General features: G+C 42.3%; 1 protein-coding gene across 7 annotated transcripts in view; it reads left to right on the forward strand.

Annotated features, from left to right (window-relative positions):
- The window catches only part of KAT6B (lysine acetyltransferase 6B), a 220,997-nt gene that overhangs the window by 172,569 nt on the left and 23,686 nt on the right, over positions 1-24,742 (forward strand). For all 7 annotated transcript variants that reach the window (XM_068255372.1, XM_068255375.1, XM_068255371.1 and 4 more), the window contains exons 13-15: positions 15,302-15,533; positions 17,359-17,518; positions 19,143-19,406. In XM_068255372.1, coding sequence (XP_068111473.1) covers positions 15,302-15,533; positions 17,359-17,518; positions 19,143-19,406 — 656 coding nt within the window. The remainder of the gene's footprint in view (positions 1-15,301; positions 15,534-17,358; positions 17,519-19,142; positions 19,407-24,742) is intronic.

Consider the following 24,742-nt stretch of genomic DNA (forward strand, 5'->3'; position numbering starts at 1 on the left):
TATCAGGAAGGGAGGTGGCCACTGGACAATGAGGTTGGCCTGCGACTAGGTCTCAGTGTACATTTTCGGCCCATTATGTATTTGAGTTTGACACCCCTGCTTTAGGTGGAAGGTTAATAGCCATTGCTTGTGATTTATGTGCATTAACCTCAAGACCAGAGAGTTTGCCAAAATGATCTAAGAGTTGTAAAAGGGTGGGCATAGAGGAAATGGGCTGCGTGAGAAATAGGGCATCATCCGCATAGAAAATTGCCTTGCATTCTGAGCCTTCATGGGAGTAGCCTTTGATGTCTGAGTTATTTTAGATAGCTATTGATAAGGGTTCAATGGCCAAAGAAAATAATAATGGAGATAGGGGACAGCCCTGTCTTGTCCCACGTTTAATTTTCAAGTAGTCAGAAAGAGCCCCTGGGATCCTTAATTTAGCTTGCGGATCATTGTATAAAGCTAAGATTGCATTGACAAAAGGGCCAGTAATACCCATATGTGAAATAACTTTATGCAAAAAAGGCCAAGATACCGAATCAAAAGCCTTTCGGAGATCCAAACTAAGCAATTTGAAAGTTTGGCATGCTGCAAAATATAGCAGGCAAGTCTTGGGTTATCAGTAGTCTGGCGCTGAGGTATAAAGCCTGATTGAGCCGAAGAGACCAAACAGGAGGCTACTTGAGATAAACGGTCAGCCATTTTGGAAAACATTTTGGAGTCATTAAGAGAGAGTGGGCGAAAATTTTGTGGTTGAGTGTGATCAAGGTGTGGCTTGGGAATTAAGGAAACAAATGCTTGTGTGAGTTCTGCAGGGAATTTAGATCCTTGAAGGGCAGTATTATAGAGAATTTTTAATTGGGGTATAAGGCTTTTATCAAAGCTTTAGAAGTATAAACCAGAAAATCCATCAGGGCCAGGGCTTTAGAGTTCTTGAGGGAAGAGATAGCATGGTGATTGGTTGATTAAGCTGCTCGGCCTGTTCTATAGTAAGTTTAGGAAGAGGTAGTGACTGAAGCCAGTCATCTATCTCACTAGACTCTGACCTGGGATAAAAATCAAATAGTTTCTTATAATAATCTTCAAAAAGTTTCATAACCATTGATGGTCTAGATTCAACTGCACCATGTTTGTTTTGAAGCTTATATGTATGGGGAGGTTTCTGATATTGTTGGAGTTTCCTAGAAAACATGGTACTAACTGAGTTACTGTATAGCAAAAATATAGCTCTAGAAAATTTTAAAGCCTTCTCAGTATTCTCTGAGAGTAGATCTGAAGTTCAGCATCTGTCGCTTTTCCCTAATAGCGGAAAGTGTATTATTATCAAGTGAAGAGCTATGAACACTATATAAGACTGAGAGTTCAGAGGTCAGGCGAGTGATATTAAAGAGCCGTGCCTTTTTACGTCTGGAAGCCAACTGGATAAATTTTCCTCTGATAAAATCCTTATGTGAGGCCCAGAGGGTACTAATAGAAACTTCTCCATTGTTATTCAAAATAAAGTATTCTTCAAGTGCTTGGTGAATCTCACCTATAGTGCTAGTATCCTGAAGGAGGAGATCATTAAGTCTCCAGTTTTCAATAGTGAATGGAATTCCCAAAGTACCCATGACTATTTGATGATCAGACCATACACCAGGGTAGATGTCTGAAGCTGTAGCATTGGCTAAAAGGATAGGTGATAGCATTATGTAATCCAGTCTAGCATAAGTGTTCTAAGGATGGGAATAATATGTATAAGACCTATCGCCCATATTAAAAGCTCTCTGAAAATCAGACAGCTGGAAAGAACGCAGGACAGAGGATAATGATTTAGGGAAAGTTCTGCTGCCACTTGCAGTGTTACTTCTGTCAGCTATGGGATTATTAACGGAGTTAAAATCTCCTGCTAGAATTAAATGGTAGGAGTGAAAGGCCTCCAGATGCTGGAATAGCTCTCTAAAAAAAACTTGCCTGATTAGTATGAGGGGCATAAATATTACATAACGTTCCTTACCACCCAAGACACCCTTAATAATAATCAGGAATCTGCTCTGGATCTCTAAATGCCTTGTCACAATCAAACATTATGGTATTCTTAATAAAGATGGCAACACCACGAGTTTTATTATGATATGTAGTATAATAGGTTTTAGTGTTGGCAGGTTGTGCTTGTAAGCCAAGCTTGCATAGCAGCCGAGATCCTTCCTCGGGAGAAACTGCAGAGTGATTAACGCCATTGTGGAAAACGAGTTTAAAGGGGAAACCCCAGCAATATTTTATTTGTGCTTTATTGAGGGCCGAAGTAATCCTCTTCATCTTACGTCGTTTTTCTAAGGTCACAGGTGACAGACCTTGATAAATGTGTATCCTGTGATATTCAAATTCAAAATCTGGCGTTTGACGTGTTTTTTGTAGGATCTGTCCTTCTACATTACTACATCTCTGGAGGAGATTCAGGAGATGGTTGTGGTCTGAGGGCCCGGTGGACCCTATCACAGATAAAACTTTTTGGGGGTAAATCGGGCAGCAATAAGGAGATCTGACTTACAGTTGCTTGGAGATCCTGGTAAGATTCAGGCAAACCTCTGATACGTAGGTTGTTTCGGCGGTTTCTGTTGCCAAAATCTTCCGATTGGGATTGCAACGCCCAGACCGACTCTTTCAGAGAAGTATGTTCTGCTTGGAGTGCTTTATGAGCGGCTAGAAGATCATCATGATTTGTTTCTAATACGTTGGTTCGATTGCCAAGGGCGGAAATCTCCTGTGTCAAAGGCCTCAACACGGCGGAGCTCGGATTGAAGCTTCCCGACCAGCTTGCCATACCTACGCTCAAGACTTTCCTCCAGCTCGGATCTGGTAAGTCCCTTCTCTCTTTTAGGTTTGGATTGTGTCCAGTCCGGACCAGCATCAGATAAGGAATCAATCGATGGAGCTGGGGAACCGCGGCCATCTTGGGACATCGTGGTGGAGGAGCGCGGCCTAAGAAGATAATCGGTCACAGTTTTCTGCCTTCCGGATGCTCCAGATTTCTTTGTCCTCCGTGACATGCACAACGGCAAGGTACCAGGGTGGCTGAAGTTTTCACCCGCTTAAGATGCAGATTGACCTCGGGATGAGGCTAAAAGGAGCTCTTCCTAGATGGAGCTACATTAGGCTGCTTCCGCCCTCTAGCGCGCCGCACATGCGTCCCTCCCCCCCCCCCCCCCCCTTTTTAAGACATTCTGTTTCTCTTTCATCTTTACTGTCTTTCTATCAAACCAATCTGTTCTGCCAGACAGGTATATTTATCTGTGGGTTAAATTAGACTGTGTGCATGTAATTTTAGAATAAAACTAACGATTTTATCGTCCAGTCTTGTGCCGTTTCTGGTCATCTGATTGCTGCTACAACGAACCTGCCCTCTGAAGAATCATACTACCGCATTGTTTTATTATGTGCTTATAAATTGTTGTTTTGCTAGCTAGGTTGTAAATAACTGTTTCTTACTTCTAGGATTAGCTACTACCCGATTTCCTGTGCGGAATCGATAACTTTAGTTTATCGATTGTACATACAATCGAGATTGCATCATAATGCAATACAATACAATAACATTTGTAAAGCGCTTTTCTCCCATAGGACTCAAAGCGCATAGTTGTGTCTCAGATTAATACAGGGTTGCAGGCTGGGTTGTACCTTTTTTATAATGTGGTGCCCAGAACTGAATTCCATATTCCATATGTGGCCTTACTAGAGCGTTAAACAGGGGCAATATTATGCTAGCATCTCGAGTTTTTATTTCCCTTTTAATGCATCCCAAAATTTTGTTAGCTTTAGCTGCAGCTGCTTGTCATTGAGTACGATTATTTAACTTGTTGTCAATGAGTACTCCTAAGTCCTTCTCCAAGTTTGATGTCCCCAACTGTATCCCATTTATTTTGTATGGTGCTAGACCATTAGTACGTCCAAAATGCATGACTTTACATTTGTCAACATTGAATTTCATCTGCCATGCATGTGCCCATATAGCCATCCTATCCAGATCCTGTTGCAGTATGACACTATCTTCCTGAGAGTTGATGATTCTGCACAATTTTGTATCATCTGCAAAAATAGCAACATTGCTCACTACTGCATCTACTAGGTCATTAATAAATAAATTGAAGAGCACTGGACCCAGAACAGACCCCTGTGGGACCCCACTGCTAACAGTCTTCCATTTTGAGTACGATCCATTGACCACAACTCTTTGTTTTCTGTCCATTAGCCAGTTCCCTATCCATGAACACAGACGCTTCCCCAGTCCTTGCATCCTCAACTTTTGCACCAGACTTTTGTGGGGGACAGTGTCGAATGCCTTTGCAAAGTCCAAGTATATCACATCTACAGCATTCCCAATATCCATATTAGCATTTACTACCTCATAAAAGCTGAGCATGTTAGTCAAACAGGACCTGTTTTTATTAAACCCATGTTGATGCTGAGAAATAAGATTATTTTCTACTATGAAGTCATGTATAGTATCTCTTCGTAACCCCTCAAATAGTTTGCATACAACTGATGTTAAGCTTACAGGTCTATAATTTCCTGGATCTGATTTTTTGCCCTTCTTAAATAATGGGAAAACGTGGGCTGTACGCCAATCCACTGGGACTCTGCCAGTTGCAAGAGAGTCACAAAAGATAAGATAAAGGGGTTTATCTATAACTGAACTTAATTCCTTTAGGACCCGAGGATGCATGCCATCCGAGCCAGGTGCCTTGTCTATTTTTAATTTATTTAGTCTTGCCTTCACTTCTTCCTGCGTTAAGTATTTAATATTACAGTTAGAAGATTGAGACTCTTCCACCTCTGTAGTTTTCAACAGTGCTGTTTCTTTTGTGAAGACAGAAGCAAAGAAAGCATTTAATAACTCTGCCTTACTTTGGTCATCCACCATTGAGTTCCCACCCTCATCCTTTAGGAGTCCTATACAGTCAACCTTTCTTTTTTTAGAGTTTATGTACTTGTAAAACTTTTTTGGGTTAGATTTGATATCCTTAGCGATTTGTTTTTCAGCTTCAATCTCTGCCTGCCTAATTTATTTTTTACAATTTTTATTGCACTCCTTATAATTGCTTAGTGCAGCCTCGGTCACCTCCTGTTTTAAGACCTTATAGGCATTCTTTTTCCTCTTCATTTTATCTTTAACCTTTCTATTCATGCATAGAGGCCTTTTATTCCTAGAGATTTTGTTTCCATATGGGATATACATACTACAATATTGATTGAGTATAAGTTTAAAAGCTTGCCATTTCCCTTCAGTGTCTTCCCCTTGTAGTACATTATCCCAGTTCACCAAACTTAGTGCCTGCCTAATCTGATTGAACTTTGCTTTTCTAAAATTCATAGTTTTAGTGGTCCCGCTGCCCGTGGCCTATCAGTCACCAGATCAAACGTTATCATGTTGTAATCACTATTTCCTAAATGTTCTTGAACCTGCACATTTGATACATTATCTGGTCTATTAGAAATGATCAGATCCAGTAACGCATTCCCCCCTAGTTGGTTCCGTTACCATTTGAGTCAAGTAATTGTCCTGTAGTGCTGCCAGAATTCTGCTGCTTTTACCAGAATGGGTAGCCACAATACTCCAGTCAATGTCTGGAAAGTTGAAGTCGCCCATAATTATGACCTCATTTTTACTTGCAGCTTTTTCAATCTGCTGTAGTAATCGCAGTTCTGCAGCTTCATTAATAAGAGGTGGCCTGTAGCATACCCCAATAAGCAATTGGCAACTTTTATTTCCACCATGAATATTTACCCAAACGGACTCCACATCTTGGCAATCTTCCTCCATCTCATCGTTGAGGACTGCTGTAAGAGAATTCTTAACAAAGTGACAAACCCCTCCACCTTTTTCCCTGTTCTATCCCTCCTAAACACATTGTATCCTTTTAAATTAGCTATCCAGTCATGGCTTTCATTCATCCATGTCTCGGTTATTCCCACAATGTCATACCCTTTGTCATTCAGAATGAACTCTAGTTCGTCTATTTTATTTGCAAGGCTCCGAGCATTGGTTACCATGCACTTTATATTTTTACCACCACATTTACCAATTTTGTTTACATGAAATGGGCTACTTGAATTTTTACCAACCTCCTTAATCTTTACACTCAGAGCCGGGACAAGGTCCTCCAGCACCCAAGGCTGAGACACCAAAGTGTGCCCCTCCATCCCTCCCACCCCAGCCGTCACACACTGATTGCTATTAGACTAAGAAGCGCAACAGGGCCCACAACCTCCCCAACACCTTAATATCTAGTTATCTGGCTTGCAGTCACTGCCATGTATCCCCTTTTCTTATTTCTTTCTGCTTCAAACACAATTAGGAATGACAGCTGAATGAATTCTGCGCCCCCTCCTACACTGCGCCCTGAGGCTGGAGCCTCTCCAGCCTATGCCTCGGCCCGGCCCTGTTTACACTGTCCCCACCCCCCTCTCTACTCCCCATAATGTTAGGTTCCCACTGTCTTTTTACCTCATCTTGTCTACGTATTGAGACTTTATCCTCCCGCCTCCCCCCAGATCCTAGTTTAAAATCTCCTCCAACCGTTTAGCCATCTTCTCCCCCAATGCATCTGCACCCTCCCCATTAAGGTGCAGCCCATCCCTGCTGTAGAACCTGTAGCCGACTGCAAAGTCTGCCCAGTTCTCCAGGAACCCAAACCCTTCCTTCCTACACCAATTTCTCAGCCACTTATTTAACTCCCTAAGCTCCCTCTGTCTCTCACGTGGCACTGGCAGTATTTCAGAAAACACCACCTTGGAGGTCCTTGCTTTAAGTTTATCTCCAAGTACCTGAAAATCATTTTTGAGGACCTTCCATCTCCCACTAACTTTGTCATTGGTGCCAATGTGTACCAATGCAGTGTTCTCCCCAGAATTTTTTTCCAGCCGGGTGGCATGAAAAAGTAGCCGGGTGGGAAATTAAAGGGAACCAGAGACGTTGGGGGAAAGGTTTTATACATACCTGGGGCTTCCTCCAGCCCCATAAGCCTGGATCGCTCCCACGCCACGTCCCCCCGCTGCCTGGATCTGCCGGTACCGGGTCTTGTCATTTCCGCGAGTCGGCCGTAGGACGCGGCCAATTGTTTGCATCACAGGGGCTCCCTCCATATACCTACGCATGCGGCTGCAAACTGCGCAGCCGCATGCGTAAGGGTATGGAGGGAGCCCCTGTGATGCGGACAATTGGTCGCGCCCGCCGGAAGTGACAGGGCCCGGTACCGGCGATACAGGAAGCAGAGGATTGCGGCGTGGGAGCAATCCAGGCTTATGGGGCTGGAGGAAGCCCCAGGTATGTATAAAACCTTTTCCTAATTTTCCCTATCCTTCCTCTCTGGTTCCCTTTACGGTCACCATGTGTGGGGAAGGAGGGTGATGTTGTCTGCTACTACTAGGTGAGAATGGAGAGGGAGGATCATGCTGGGTGCTGCTTGCTGGGGAGAAGAGTAGGTGGAGCACGCTGGTTGTTACCTGGTGAGGTAGTCATGCTAGGCATTTCTGATAAGGAGAGAGGATTACACTAAGTGATGCTAATGGAGAAAGAGGCATCTTGCACTGAATGGTGCCGTTTTGATGGGCAAAAAGTGCTGCCAAAGCCGGATTAATACCAGAAAGGGGCTGTGGACAGGGTGACTAATTAGGGCCAAAACCACACATCCCCACAGACTGTTTTGTTATCTCATTCAAAAAGCCTCACAATAATTTTGGCTGACAGTAGTAGTAAACCCAGTGTAGACATGCTTGTTGTTTGTCTATGCTAAACAACATGCACTACAAAGGAACATAAAAGTGCTTCGGGGTTTCTGCTGTGGCTTCTACCCTTAAACAAAATGAAGTACAGGTAAGCAGACATACATACTGTATACAGGAAATACAGTATATAGAGGACAGAGGGGGGTTGAGTAGAAAAAGGTGAATACAAACTGAAGGGAAGAGGAATAGGTGTGATTCTGGGAGATAGATTGTCTTTGTGTGAAAAGAACTGGGAAAGGGGAAAGAAAAAAAAGAGGGAGAAAGTGTGTGAGAGAGACAGAGGGAAATGTCTAAGAGGGAGAGTGAGAAACAGACTAATGCAGGAAGTCTGCAGACTGATGTCCAGGACAGCTAGCTACGTATGTAACCTCTCCAGGCAGAGCAGTGGGGGAAGGGAAGCAGTAGTAGTTAGCTGTAAAGTTTTCTAATACCTGTCTTGAGAGACGGCAGCTGAGTCACAAGGATTCCTTTGCTGGGGGGGCCATTACTGATATCAGATAACCATCTGCCCTGCTGCTGCTCTCCCCGGCATGAATGAGCGCTGCTCCACGCTGTTCTCTGTGCTGTGACCTCTGATCGGGGGAGGCTGGGGAACGTGCTGAGAAAATTCCTGCATGATGGGAAGACAGAAGGAGAAGAGCCCGTTCTCTGCACTACTCGGGCAGATCAGTGACTCAGAGGGAACACAGCAAGCCCACGTTCTCTCGGCTCTTTCTCTGTGTGCCCCGACCTCTTCAAAGCTCCCGCGGTCTGGCTGGCTTGTAATGTCAGGAGCTGAGGAGGAGGGCGGAGATTGTATCAGAGTGACAGCGGCCAGCTCCAATGCAAAAGCCGCTGTGCACTTGTGCTGGATGAGTGTGGAGGACGGCAAATATGCCGTAGACAGGGATTAGTGATAGTGATCACAGCAGCCGGGCGGGGACTGACCACCAGCCGGGCGCTCCGCCCAGTTAAAAGGCTCTGGGGAGAACACTGCAATGTTAAAATGCATTTACAGTAAAGTGGCTCTTAGCAAAATGTACCCCCCAAAGAAAGCCTAATTGGTGGCGGAAAAAACGAGACACAGATCAGTTCATTGTGATAAGTAGTGATAAAGTTATAGGCTAATGAATGGGAGGTGAACATTGCTCGGATGCATAAAAGTGAAAACGACTGAAGGCTGAAGTGGTTAATAAACGTAAAAAACTGGATAATTAAACATGGTGTATCAACATACAGAAAACACTATTAACTATACAGTACACAAAAGATGCTGGTTTGCCCGGCACTCAGTAGGGGGAAGATAATAGGGTCTGCTGCACCATATAAAGTAAAAAGTCCCGTCCTATTCCTTGCTGCACCTCGGATTATGCGTGTAGAAGCGTGCAAACAGATAACTTTGAAACATGAATTCATATACAGCACACACCAGACAATCTGTGCACCGCTTCCTTAATCACTTGGTTTATTTTCCGTGTAAAACATCAGCAGGTATCAAGGCATTAGTCCCGTGACAACATTCTCATATACATTTGTATTGTGCCGGTCTGACCTGTGCCATGGACGGGTGCGGGAGGGTGACCAGGGAAAGAGGAGGACCGCGCGACAGCCGTTTCGCGCCGGTGTGGCGCTTGTTCACGTGCAGGTATCCTTGGGCCCAAGGATACCTGCACGTGAACAAGCGCCACACCGGCGCGAAACGGCTGTCGCGCGGTCCTCCTCTTTCCCTGGTCACCCTCCCGCACCCGTCCATGGCACAGGTCAGACCGGCACAATACAAATGTATATGAGAATGTTGTCACGGGACTAATGCCTTGATACCTGCTGATGTTTTACACGGAAAATAAACCAAGTGATTAAGGAAGCGGTGCACAGATTGTCTGGTGTGTGCTGTACACTATTAACTATGGTTTAAAATTACTTAAAGGAATACTATCGATAAAAAAACCTTTTTTAATGCTGTATGTTAGGGCACACATTACCACAAGTACTAGGAGCAATTTCCTTCCTCACATAGCTCTGCCTCTCTGCTGTAAAATCCTCTGCCAGTTTTAGATAAAGTGTTGGGCCTTTTAGAGGGCTAGGCCATGCACAGGGTGGGTTGCTAGAAAGTCCTCAATGTATAGTTTAGTAAATACCTTGCTGAAAGAATCTTATGCTAGGTACACACCATACAATTTTCTGGCAGATTTACCTGTCATAATGATTATTTCCAACATGTCTGATCTGAATTTTGATCGATTTTTCGATCTTTTTTTAGTAGTTTTTTTTTCAATCGATTTTCTTTCAGTTTTATGAAAAATCGATCAAAATTCAGAACGCACATGTTTGAAATAATCAATCTGGCAGGTAAACCTGCCAGAAAATTGTATGGTGGGTACCTAGCATTGTTCAGAGGGTGGTAAGGGGTTAAAGATTCCAGCAATGTGTGCTTATTTTCTTTGCTTTTCTGACTGATCAAGATCCTGATAATGCCTTTGTAAACAGCATCTCTCCCTCTCAGCACTGCACCACATAGCAGCCTACAAAATAGATGCAGCCTGGAGTGAAAAGTCACAAGCTGGTCAGTCAGGAATCGTGTATACACATCTCCCTGCTAGTTACTTTAATACAGCAATGTTACAGCACATCTAGCTACATATTACTTCCTGAGATAAGCCTCCTCGTCATGTGTCCTGCATGCTGTGACACAGTGAAGTATATTTCTGAGCTGTGTGAGGAATGCACAATGATTTTTAAGCAGGGAGAGAGAGAGAGAGAACTGGGTGAATAAAGTTCCCTAGCACTAGTGGTAATGTGTACCCTAATATAGAGTATTTAAAAAAAATTGTTTTAATTGATAATGTTCCTTTAAGAAAACACTCTGCTAATCAGTGAAGCTCTCCACTCTTCACAAATGCATGCCCAGGTGGGCTCTGATTTGGTAGAATTAATTTTGATCCATGAAAGTCTACTTAATTTGCATGTAACTCTGAAGAAAGCACAGTGGAGGCGTGCATAACTCATTGGGCCAGACGGAGCCTGGCCCAATGAGTCATGCTCAAGTTTAACCACTAACCACCCTCCTCCCCGGGCAGAGTATCTAAGTCCCTGCATTGCCCTAGTTGCCCTCCCCCGGGACAAGGAACTACGTCCCTTGCTGCTGCGCACTTCCGCTCCCCCTCCCCGCGAACACTCCCACGCTCATTACTGCCGCTGATTGATAGACGGGGGTATAAATGAATGGGAACACCGTTCTCACTCATTGATCTAGGTCCCTGTGTGAATGACTGCGGCCATCAATGAGATGGTGCCGTTATTCACAAAAACCTATACTTACAGGTTCACACACAACTTCCTGTTTGCGTAGTAATACTACGCATTGTGAAGTTATGCGCAAGAACATTGTTTGGCCAAATGGTAAAATTACATGTACAAACTTTTTTTTTTTTTCATTAAAATGTATTTTTTTAACATTCAAAAAGACATCAAAAGACAGTTTTTACATTAAAAACTAACCCCTTACTTCCCACACTCCCCCAATAATTACCCTCAAATTTCTTTTTGTAAAAAAAAAACAAATACATAAATAGTTACCTTAGGGACTGCACTTTTTTTTTTTATGCGCGGCTGCGCAGTCCGCATACACGTTAGTGCGGCTGCGCAGCTCTAGGGCCCTCCCAAGAGCCCCCGGCGCAACGCACAGTAGTGTGGATCGAGGGGGGAGGCCCTAGAGCTGGCAGCCGCACTAACGTGTATGCGGACTGCGCAGCCGCGGCCAGCTCCGGCGGCCATCTTAGGAGAGGAAGGGGAGCCCAACCCGTCCGTGGGGTTGGGAGCGGCACAGGGGGCTATCACACTGCGGGGACCCGGCGGAACTGCACGGAGGGCGCGGATGGCGTCCTCCGTGCATTTAAAAGTGATTAAGGTACTTCTCTTTTTTTTACCTATTTGGGCTCGTAAGTCCTTTAACTGAATTTCTAATACATTTATATTTTGATTCATTTGCATATGTACGTTTGCTTTACATGGACTGCAAAAAGTAACCCTAAAATCTCAGTTAACACGTCTCGGGATAATGTAGTGTGCAGCATCCCCCAACAATGTTGCTTTAAAAGTGCAAGACTGACACTTGCGAAAAACATGTACTATACCAGTATATTGCAAAATGTTTTGTAATTCTCAGGGAACCTGATGTGAGGCAATGGTGGCTGCTATATTTATTTTCTTTTAAACCATACCAGTTGCCTGCCAATCTTGCTTATCTATTTGGCTGTAGTAGTTTCTGAATTGCTCACTTGAAACAAGCATGTGAGTAATAGAGATAATCAATGAGATGCAAATCATTTCTCCTTGCATTCAAACATCATGTGAATTGGTGTATGCAGCTTGAAATTGGACCAATCAGAATGTCTTGTCAATTTTTATTGACCAAGTTAAAGCTGCATACATTTATATTTCATTTGAAGGCAAGAAGAAATGATTTGTATCTCATTGATATTAAAGGTTAATCTAGTGGCTAAATGTCCCATCTTCCTGTATAAGTAATTGGCTACAAAGAGTAGGAGTTTGTTACTCATTTTCTACACCTGGACAAATCCATTGATTGGTAGGAAATTGGACTCTGCTTTATCACAGTCTTTATGATTAGCATCCGGACTAACTTGTGTTTTGCCTGCTAACAAGTAAAATAAGACCACTTTTACACAAGTAGCTGAATGTGTTCCCTCCTCTTGTCCCCTCCCCATTCCCTTTAGATTTTAAGCTCCCAAGGGCAGGGCTCTCTCCCCTTTTGTGTCTTGGAAATCATTATACATTTTATTCATCATGTTACTTTTATCACTGTCATGACCAATTCTGTATTTTGTATCATTTTTGTATTTTGTCTCTCTAATTATGTATCTTGTATATTGGTGTACACCATTATCTGTATTATGTAACCCATGTTAATTTCTTACTTTGTACAGTGCCACGGAATATGTTGGCGCTTTATAAATCAGTAATAACGGTAGCACTCGGTACTGGTGGTGAAGAGGCCCCATTAGTCGCATCTGAGCAAAGCTTTGCTCAGTCACTACATGACACTTTTTTTGTCGCCAGGTAATGCCAGTTCAGCTGACCATCTGAAATAGCCCTTAGGCTTTCCATTAATCTCTGCTATGTAAAGATATTATTTATTTATAAAGCGCCAACATATTCCGTGATATGATCTAAACTTTACCTTTAAAGTCCACGTAAGTGTTTGAATGATCTTATGTCGGTATTATATTGGTTTAGACAGGACAGGGTCGGTTTGCCTAGAATTAATGAATTTGATAAGATTTCCTATACATCAAGATGGTTGGCTAATCGGGACCATTTACAATGTCCTTTGCACAGTTGTGACAATATAGCTTATGTAGCCTGCACCTAACGTAAACTGTCTTCCTGTGACCCCATGTTCCAAATACAAGTAACCTTATGCCTCAGAGTAATTTTCTTCATTCAGGTACTTTAATGCCAACATTTGTATAGCGCTTTTCTCCTCTTGGACTCAAAGCGCTTGAGGGCTGCAGCAACTAGGGGTAAGCTCAGTAGGCATTAGCAGTGTTAGGGAGTTTTGCCCAAGGACTGGTTACTGAATAGGTACTGGCTTACTGAAAAGGAAGTGCTGAGGTTTGAACCCTGGGCTCCTATGTCGGATATCTGAGGTGTCCTTCTCAATGCAGGTGTCCTTTAATGTACAGTTAAAAAAACACCATTTTCAGAATGCTTCTAGTTTTACCGTTGTATAGATATGTACAACACACACACACACACACTCTCTCTCTCTCTCTCTCTCTCTCTCTCTCTCTCTCTCTCTCTCTCTCTCTCTCTCTCTCTCTCTCTCTCTCTCTCTCTCATACATACAGATAGGGGTGGACAATGAAATGGTAATCCATTATTAGTTGGGGTAATTTTTATTCAAATTTTCTGCAAATTTACAGTACAGACCAAAGGTTTAATAAGTGGGATTTCTTGCCTTATAAATGGGGTTGGGACCATCAGTTGCGTTGTGGAGAAGTCAGGTGGATACACAGCTGATAGTCCTACTGAATAGACTGTTAGAATTTGTATTGTGGTAAAAAGAAAAGCAGCTAAGTAAAGAAAAACGAGTGGCCATCATTACTTTAAGAAATGAAGGTCAGTCAGTCCGAAAAATTGGGAAAACTTTGAAAGTGTAGTCTCAAAAACCAAACAAAGAAACGGGCTCACATGCGGACCGCCCCAGGAAAGGAAGACCAAGAGTCACCTCAGAGGATAAGTTCATCCGAGTCACCAGCCTCAGAAATCGCAGGTTAACAGCAGCTCAGATTAGAGACCAGGTCAATGCCATACAGAGTTCTAGCAGCAGACACATCTCTAGAACAACTGTTAAGAGGAGACTGTGTGAATCAAGTCTTCATGGTAGAATATCTGCTAGGAAACCACTGCTAAGGACAGGCAACAAGCAGAAGAGACTTGTTTGGGCTAAAGAACACAAGGGATGGACATTAGACCAGTGGAAATCTGTACTATGGTCTGATGAGTCCAAATTTTAGATTTTTGGTTCCAACCACCATGTCTTTGTGTGACGCAGAAAAGTGAATGGATGGTCTCTACATGCCTTGTTCCCACCGTGAAGCATGGAGGAGGAGGTGTGATGGTGTGGGGTGCTTTGCTGGTGACACTGTTGGGGATTTATTCAAAATTGAAGGCATACTGAACCAGCATGGCTACCACAGCATCTTGCAGCGGCATGCTATTCCATCCGGTTTGCGTTTAGTTGGACCATCGTTTATTTTTCAACAGGACAATGACCCCAAACACACCCCAGGCTGTGTAAGGGCTATTTGACCAGGAAGGAGAGTGATGGCGTGCTGCGCCAGATGACCTGGCCTCCACAGTCACCAGACCTGAACCCAATCGAGATGGTTTGTGGTGAGCTGGACCTGCAGAGTGAAGTTAAGAGGGCCAACAAGTGCTAAGCACCTGTGGGCACTCCTTTAAGACTTGGAAGACCATTTCAGGTGACTACCTCTTGAAGCTCATCAAGAGAATGCCAAAAGTGTGCAAAGCAGTAATCAAAGCAAAAGGTGGCTAATTTGAAGAACCTAGAATATGACATATTTTCAGTTGTTTCACACTTTTTGGTTATGTACTATACTTCCACATGGGTAAATTCATAGTTTGGATGCCTTCAGTGTGAATCTACAATGTAAACTGGCGATTAAAAGCCAGTATCGTGGCAGGGAGCGGCGGTAATGGCAAAGAGGGATCCAGGAGATCACTGACTATACTTCCACATGTTAATTCACCGTTTGGATTCCTTCAGTGTGTCTCTACAATGTTCATAGTCATAAAAATAAAGAAAACTCTTTGAATGAGGTGTGTCCAAACTTTTGGTCTGTACTGTATGTATCTTTAAAATGGACCAATCATGAGCAGTAGCTGCTGATTTTTGATTTCAAAGCTGCAGACGCTTGTATAAAATCTGCTTCAACATAGATTTATTATGTCTTTTATCACCTACATATAAATACACCATACATTTTTACTATTCTAATTGTGTTAATTTTTTTTAACTGTTCTGCAGGTTACTTGCTTTCACGGTGTGAGGGACAAGCGGGTTCTCCAGAGAAACCTTTGTCAGACTTGGGACGTTTATCTTATTTAGCATACTGGAAAAGTGTCGTCATAAACTATCTGTCCACTACTCATGAGAAGCAGCTCAGTGTGAAAGGGCTTAGCCGAGCTACAGGAATGTGCCCTCATGACATTGCCACCACGTTGCAGCACCTCAATATGATAGACAAGAGAGGCGATAGGTAAGTTGAAAAAGAGAGCAACTGTTTTCAGTTTTTACATGTAGAGAAGGAATTGCGTACCACCAATGAGGTGCCGGATCAAAGCATACATACAAGAAAAACCAGAGGATCCGCACACTCTATGAACCAAGTCCACTTTTATTCACGCCTAGAGACACCGTTCCATTCCATAGACCAATGATTCCTTTGGGAGACCCGTGGGGTCCCCTTTGTCAAGGTAACAACACCATTCTGGTAACATTACCATTCAGTGTTGTATGTTTTCAGTTTTTAGACTGCACATGTAATTTTTATCATTTCTCAAAGTGTCACTGAGTTGCCACACAAGGAGACCTTATAGTTTTACTGTATGATGCCAGGCAGCAAAAGCTGTTCGCAGTGTTCTTGTGCATGTGAAAATGTACAAAAGATTTAGGCCCTTATGAAAAAATATTGTAATGCTGGGATGTATTTAAAAATAAACCAATGTATATTTTTTTATCAATTACTACACTGCATACTGAATTTACAGGAAAATCTAAGTGAAATCCATATTTGGTGTGAATGTCCTTTGCTTTAAAACAGCATTAATGCTTTTAGATACCGTTGCACAAACGTAACGTAATGCAGCAGGCAGGTTATATCTAACATAATAATAAAAATGTTTTAGCTGATAGGTGTGTATACATGTTTACTAAAATATATTCTATACTGAAAACTTGCCATACCTTACTTGGTTACTCTGTGTTGGCACTTTTACCATTTCTATTCAGACCCAAATCCATGCCTTGCACAGATGAAGACCAAAGTAGACCGCTGTCTGCAAGTTTGAAATATGCCTGTGTAAAGTTGCAAAGGCTCTGTGTGTGGTGCAAGCTGGAAGTTCTAAAATGCTTGACCTATAAATGTGTAATGGGATGATTTGTATGACCTTTCAATTGTAATGAAGTTATAGATTAGGATTTAGTTTTATGGACATAAAAATGGATTATGTTCAGGTAAAGCAGAGCTTCCCCAGAACCCCCTTCTTATCCGCTCTCATTTCCCTTCCTAAATTTCCCCCATCGCACCATACAGGACAACCAAAAAGTCATGTAGAACACTGATATGTTTGTAGCAATTTTTAGTGAAAGTGGAGTTTCACATTAAACACAACTGAGTGCCTGCAACTGAAAATATATAAAATATGGTACCATAGGGGAGGATCATAATAGTGCTTTTGGGGGAGGGGGTTGGGGTGATTATAATTACTTAACGCGGTGCTGCTCTTCTGCCCTTTGTATGGGATCCGTCCTCTTACCCAGGAGACACCACAGCTGTGTTGCCCATATTTTAGTTCCTGGTGAAATTGCCAGTCACAATGCATGCAGAGAGTGTAGTCTGTGGATCCAAGTACATCTCCACTGGAACATGTACTCATGTCTACGGATTACATCTTCCAGCTTGAATTGCTGCAGTCACAGGTGTGCAACTTCACTGGGAACTTAAAAATGCAGCACATGTGGACCTTGAGCAGGTGCACAGCAGAGCGGTTCTGGAGCGTTTTTTAAAATGCTTGCAGGGGGAAAACCACTTGGCTAATGAAAGTGAATGGGATGGTGCACACCAGAGCAGGTCGTTTTTTCCACAAACGCAAACTCGGGGGGCTGCAGCATTTTTTAGATTTCTGAGGCGTTTCTGCCTCAATGTTAAAGTATAGGAAAGTGGAAAACCGCTCTGAAAAACGCTAGATCAGAGCGGTTTTCCAGGCGTTTTTGTTACAGAAGAGGGGAGATTCATTTAATAATCTACGTTGCTTTTAAGGTGGTGCTTATATGATGACTATGATTTACTGTTCTCTCAACAGGTTTGTTATTATAAGACGAGAAAAGTTCTTGGCTAGCTTTATGGTTAAAGTAAAATCTCGAATTCATGTAAACGAGGTTGATCCAGACTGTCTGAGGTGGTCACCTGTTGCTGCATCCAATACTTCATTGTCTGAAGATGAAAATGAAGCTGGAAATGAGGTATGCAGTTCTTCCTGGAACTTAATTTTTCAGTGCGTACCTGTTAAAAACATGGAGGGGGGTTTGTTTTCAAGTGGGGGGTTTAGTTGGCAGGTTCACATCACTATTATATCTATTTTTGCTACAAAGCATTACAAGATTGACGTATTCCACATTGTCACAGACCACTTTTTTACCAGTAATTCTATTACATTGTAGAAAAACACAAAAATACATTAAGGTCTCTTGTTGAAAGATCATGAAAAAAAAACTGGAGCATATTCACTGAGATATTACAATAGAACACAGTTGAGCCAATAATAAAGTCACTGGATAAGAAAACTAATCAAAACTTGTTAAAATCAAGAAAAAGGCTTATCCATAAAAATTGATGAAATATTGGTTTATTAAATCACATACTTGCTTAAAGAGGAGCTGTTAGGTATAAGGTCTCAGAGAAAATAAACACATATATCAGTAGCTAAAGATTGGCTGTACTTACCGGTACATTACATATGCATTTCACTGTCCACGTTTGTACTTCACAGAATTTTTATATAGTATATGCAGAGATTGATGCTCCTGACAGCTCATGGCAGGTTCCATGTTTTTCTGTCAAATGTGTCGTCATGTCCTGCCTGCTTCCTGATCACAGAAAAGCTCGTACTGAATAACACAGTGTGCAGTGAATATTAATGAGCCATGTGGCTAGGAACAATAGCTGACTCCTGCAGTGTACTCTGCCCGGAGATTTATCAGTGCTACGCGCTGGACTGATTACAAGCTGCTGTAACGTCTCATTAGCAGCCGAGGGGAGGGCCCCAGAATGCTTTGCAGTATAGTATGCGGCTTGCGTCCTCTTAGGTCTAACAGCTTTTCTGATAAGCACACATCAAAGGTAACTGAGATTTTTATCTTCACTAATGGCTTTTTGGCTTCCTTCTAAACTGTTTAACACAGGAGAATAGAGGTTTAAATTAGCTTCTGCAGCCTGACAGTTACTCTTTAAGGAGAGGGAAGCCTCTGGATCCTAATGAGGCTTCCCTGCTATCCTCTGGCTCCTCTTTGCTACTCGTGGACCCTCCAGCTGATTGGGACTACTTTTCACTTCTGGCAGAGCATGGCCATGCTGCAGCTGCACAAGCATGGCTAGGTCTGCAAAGTAGGACAAAGCCGCTCTAGCAAGCGCAGTGCAGCCACACTCATGCCTTAAGAGGAGCGCAGCCCCATTAGACAATCCCTTGTTGTTCATTTTTGGCAAGTCCATGCTCTGTGTGACTGGAGACCAAGGGGCAGCAAGGGAAGCCTCGTTAGGATCCTGAGGCTTCCTTCTCCTTAGGTAAGTATGTGACTTGGGCACAAGTTGTCTTTACTGTAGTTTGTGGCTACTTGCCAATTTATAAAGGTACAATTTTGGCTCATTGCCCCTTTATAAATATGCCAATGTTCACTAATCTGTAGCGGTTGTCTCGAGATGATCATGGGAAGGGGACTTTTAAGCTCGTTAACTTTATAAATATAGTAATCTACAGGTCATGACATTGATGCCAGCATAGTTTTACACTACCTTCCCCATCCATCCAGAAAGCTTTGTGTGAATATTTTCAGTTGTGTATATTTTTGTATTTTATTTGTATTGCTGTAGGTGGAGTGTCTTACAGAACAGTCAAACTGTGAGGAGCAAGAATATCAGCACTTCTTTTCTTCACCGTCTCCCTTAAAGCTGTCACCATCTAAAGATGAAACCTTCAACATGACTATAGTTCCTGAAGAAGACACATCAGGTGTAGCACAAGAAAAGCCTCCGAAGCACTGCGAGAAGAAAAGTGAGGATGAAGATGAAGTACAAGATCCTGAAACGGCACGGCCAGTAGTAACCAAATCTCAGACACCAGCAGGGAAGAGGAAGGTAAGTGGGTAAATGAATAACTAAAACATATTAACTTACTAAGCAATTATTTGCAAATGTGTTAATGAGGTCAGGTAAACGTTTATGGGTGGCAATGTAAATTGGAAGACAAGCCAAAACTATTCAGATTTGGATACAGTGTTGAATGAATTAAACATAGTCTAGTGATGCCTTCTCCATACTTTATAGCTTTCCCTGGTAGCCTTAAGCCCCCTTCTCACCCTTTTAAGTTTACTCTGGTAGCATAGATGTCCCCTCCCCATTTTAGCTGCCCCTTGTAATTTACCTCCTTCCTTTATAAGCTGTTCGTGACCCCTCGTTCACACAGTTTTCCCTAATATTCTAGTGATAATAGTGAGCAGAAAGCAATGCTGGTAAATATACCACCTCTCCCCTTTCCTGCGTTGATCATGGCATTCCCCTGGTGTGAACTGATGTCACTCTCCTGTATCGCATGTACCCGGGTCCAGGCTTGATGAACTCAAGATGAGATCTGGTACATGCAAGTACAGGAAACTGGCTGCAGTACGTGCCACGGGAGAGATCTAGTTGCCACAGGAACCCCTAGAGGTGAGAGCTAATTACATCACATCCTGCTGCTGACCTCTGCTGAAGAGGGAAGGGATGGGGGGATTGGACACCAAGGTGGGATTCCCAGGTTAGTCCCCTAAATGGTGCCTTGGGTGATGAGAACAGCACATGTCCTAGCACACACGTCTGTGCTCCTCTAACACTCCAAACTGGTGGCAGAGAGGACGTGAATATACTGCCAGCAACAAGTCCAAATCCAGGAAACTATTTAAAATATGAAAAATATTTTCGACATTAAAACCTCAGTTCCACTACCTTATATATAGCTTTGACGATTTTCCGATCGATTTCCGATCACTTTCAGATTGAGTTTTCAGATTGTGCCTAAAAAGAATAAGGGTGGGTGAGTGGAGTGTTGAGGGAGAGTGTTCCAGAGGAGTGGAGAAGATCGAAAGAAGTGTTTGTAACTGGGAGTGAGAGGTGACCAGAGAGGAAAACAGGAGGTTGTGGAGAGCTTTGTAGGTGAGGGTAAGAATTTTAAATTGTATCCTTTGTGCAACTGGCAGCCAGTGAAGGGACTGACAGAGAGGGATAGGGCTGAAGAAGCGGTAGGAGAGGTTGATGAGTCATGCAGCAGAGTTCATGATGGCCTGTAGCGGGGCTAAACAGTTTGCAGGGAGGCCGCAGAGCAGAGAGTTGCAATGGTTAGTTGTGAAATAATCAGGTCATGCACCAGAACTTTGGTAGTGTCCTGTGTGAGAAAAGGGTGGATTCGGGAGATGATTTTTAGGTGGCGGCAACAAGAGTATAGTTTGTCAATGCGTTTGTTTGATAGGCTTGAGTCCAGTATTACACCTAGGCAGCGAGTCTGGGGACAAGCGTTATTGAAGGGCAATCAACAGAAATTGTGATGCCAGGCAGGGGCATTGCATTGTGAGGTTTTACCCATGAGGTAAATTATCAAATATTCGATAAAGTGTTTGATAAAGCTTAGTGAATTGAGAATTAATTTATACATTAATTATTGTAAAAATGAAGCCCTTTTTTATTACATTATTTTCACTGGCGTTAATCTTTGAGGGGGTTTAAAGAGACACTGAAGCGAAAAAAAATATATGATATAATGAATTGGTTGTGTACTATAAATAATTACTAGAAGATTAGCAGCAAAGAAAATATTCTCATATTTTTCTTTTCAGGTATATAGTGTTTTTTCTAACATTGCATCACTCTATAATATGTCCAGATTACACAACACTCAGCATTCAAAATGAGTCTTTCAGAGCAGTCTGTGAAGTAATAAACTCTCCTCTGCTAGAGGAAAAGTAAACAGTTTAATTACAGTTGAGATAATAAAAGTCAGATAACAGCCCTCTCCACGACCAAGTTGGTCGGAGAGCTTAATAGCTTTTTTTGCATAGAGATAACAACTGGAGTTTCTCAACTCTTCCTGCACTGGAAACAGACTGATGTATCTGATCTTAATGTTTTTTTTCTTAGCTGTAGTACACATACAAATCATAATATCATCATTTTTTATTTCGCTTCAGTGTCTCTTTAAGGAAGCCCCAGATAAGTATGGAACCTGAGACGCTTCTGGTGTCCAGGGCCGGGCTGAGGCAGAGGCGAGAGAGGCTCCATCCTCAGGGTGCAGGGTAGGAGGGGGTGCAGGGCCGAGGCAGAGGTGAGAGAGGCTCCAGCCTCGGGGAGCAGTGTAGGAGGGGGCGCACAACTCACTCAGCTATCATTCCCCTATTGTGTTAGAAGCCGAGAGAAATAAGAAAAGGGGATACATGGCATTGACTATAAGCCAGATAACTAGAGATTAAGGTGTTGGGTAGGTTGGGGGCCCTTGGGCGCCTCGTTTGGCTCGGTTCACATTAGCGTTTTTATGCGGAGCTGGCCGCACGGATCCGGCCATCAGGATCAGGAAACACTGTCAGTTTTTACAGCCAGCGTGCTGTAAACTGTCAGTTTTCTATTTGTTACTATGTAGCTGCAAAACCTTCCGTGTCCGTTCCGCTGAGCAAAACGGTCCGGAAAATTGGGTCCTGCAGCATTTTTTCGAACGGACCACGGAACCGTATGGCTGGTTCCGTTGGCAAACGTTAATGTGAACCGTGTAATAGCAATCAGTGTGTGACGGCTGGGGTGGGAGGGATGGAGGGGCGCACTTTGGTGTCTCAGCCTTGGGTGCTGGAGGATCTTGTCCCGGCTCTGCTAGTCTCGTGTTCCCTTTAAAGTGCACAGATTTTTCCGCACAACGCACGCGCTTGCATATAGTACCTGTAAGAAACTATATGTTGGTTGCTATTGGCAACAACACACCTTTATTCCAGCACCAGCAACTCATTAGTAAGAGCTGCAAACACGACTCTCATCACAGCAACAGCATTGGAGATAGAACCCCTCAGGCGTCTTCAGAGTTTAGGAGTTTATTCAGTCAACAGATATACAGATACAGTGCATTACATCTTTAGCCAAGCAGATTCTTCTGTAGTACATCTTCTTAGCGTTCCAGGCTCTTGGTCCCATTCCTGGTGAATGGTAACCAGTCTTTATCTTCTGTCTATACTACGTATATACAGCATACAAAATGTCACAACATAAAGTAAAGTAAAGGTTGAGGCCGGAGGCAGAAAGTAATTGAAGCTCTGTAGCATATCTCCTGCTTTTAATACTCGTCACTACAGAGTTAAATGTGACATCATCAGACCAGGGACGGTCCATACCTCGTCACCTGTCATTGGCTAAGACCCCTTGTGGGGTAGTGACAACATGGACTTTACTGCGCATGGCATGGAAAATCCCAAATTCCATTACACGGTCATTTCGCCCTGTACTAGGCTGCATGTTTACAGAACAGTGGCTCATGTTTATATTGTTCATCGCCCGCGAGTCTGACCTCGGACCTAGATGGCACCAATAAAGCCTTGGACATGTTCAGTACCAGTTCTGCTGAAAATCAGAACTGTCTCTTTTCTCTCTAAGAGAAAATCTCCTTAAAAGGCAATTCTGCACACCAAGCCTTTTTCACTAACTCAGTTCAAGTAACTGAGGCCTACTTAAATTATAACAACCCCCCCCCCCCCAAAAAAAAAAAGGCTTGCTCTGCAGATCCCTGCTTCTGATTCCAACAGCACCTGTTTTCTTTTCTTTGTTTCACTTTTTGATGCTCGTGCTCACACACCTTCTCTGCTCTAGGTGGTTATCCCTGGGAGAGAGGGCAAGACCTCTTGGTCTTCCTGTAACCAGGCTCTCTGGGGATGCCCTACTTCTAGGTCCCTATATACCACATTCTCAGCATTTGCGTCACTTGCGTATCACTTACAAACTTTTTCTGCTTTCCAGACTCTTCTGTGGCTATACAAACAAAGTATGGTGCTAAAATACTTTGTGGAAAAAATTAGCCTGTTCAAAGCAACATGGACACTTTGTCATTAATGGCATAGTAGATGCCCAGATAGTTATCAGATGACATATGTGGGGTATCCTTTTCAACTGTGACAAGTTGTAGAATAGATTTTAGGTTTTTTTGGGGTGGAGACCTGTGTCTTGAGAATTACTTTTAGTAACAAACCGAATCAAAAGCAATACCTTTTTTCATATATTCAGTACCAAAATAAAAAGCTTGTAATAATAAAACAGTGACAGAATGTAAAACAGAATACATAAAATGTTACCCTAAGGACTCGGCTTTTTTAATATGTATGCCTTGAGGGTATATTACTGTTCTTTTGGCAAATAAGTACTTGTAATTATTGCTAGGGTACAATGTGAATACAAGAAACACAACACAGAAAAAATACACCTTCCAAATGATATATTATCCCCATACATTGCACTAGGAACATAATTTAAATGTTAGGATTACCAGGACAAATGGGCAAATAAAATGTGAGTTTTATGTACAATAGCATTGTTTTTTTCCATTTTTACCTGGTTTTTCTCTTTAAAATGCATAGAAAATAAAATAATTACTGAAAACAAATACTATCCTTAAAAAGACTAATTGGTGGTGAAAAAAACAAGATATAGATCATTTAGATGTGATGAGTAGTGATACACTTATTGGCCAATGAATGGGAGGAGCACTAAAATGTGAAAATTGCTCGGATGCATAAGGTGAAAAACACTGAAGGCTGAAGTGGTTAACGTCGCATCAAAAAGCAATGACGTACTGTGAAAGAGGCCTGATTGTGTGTATAGGGTATAATTTTACTGTGACAAACGAGAGAATAGAATTCGGGGTGTTTGAGATCTGAGGCCTATGTCATTTACATTTTTTTTTTTTTTGCAGCAAACTGAGTGAAAAGCAATAAAATTTCATACACTCTGTATAAAACACTTGTAAAAAAAAATACCCCAAAAGTGACAGAATTGAAAAGAGAATACATAAATAGTTACCTTATGTACTCGGCTTTTTAAATATGTATGTCATGAGGGTGTATTACTTTTATTTTTGCTAATAAGGGTTTGTAATTATTGGTAGTGTGCAATGAGAAAATGAAAACCACAACCTAGAAAAAATACACCTTTATTTCCAAATATATTGTCACCATACTTTAAATAATGTAAATCTTGTGATAACTAGGACAAATAGGCAGATACAATGTATGGGTTTTATTGTACGGTAGCATTGTTTATTTTAAAACTATAGGGGATAGAATTGGAGAAATTGTGTATTTTTTCATTTTTTTTTCCTTATTTTTCCCTTTAAATGCATAGAAAGTAATTACTGAAAACAAATATCACCCCCAAAAAGCCTAATTAGTGGCAAAAAAAACAAGGTGTAGATCATTTTC

Source organism: Hyperolius riggenbachi, chromosome 10 (genome assembly GCF_040937935.1).
Source record: "Hyperolius riggenbachi isolate aHypRig1 chromosome 10, aHypRig1.pri, whole genome shotgun sequence".
Classification (NCBI taxonomy): Eukaryota; Metazoa; Chordata; class Amphibia; order Anura; family Hyperoliidae; genus Hyperolius; species Hyperolius riggenbachi.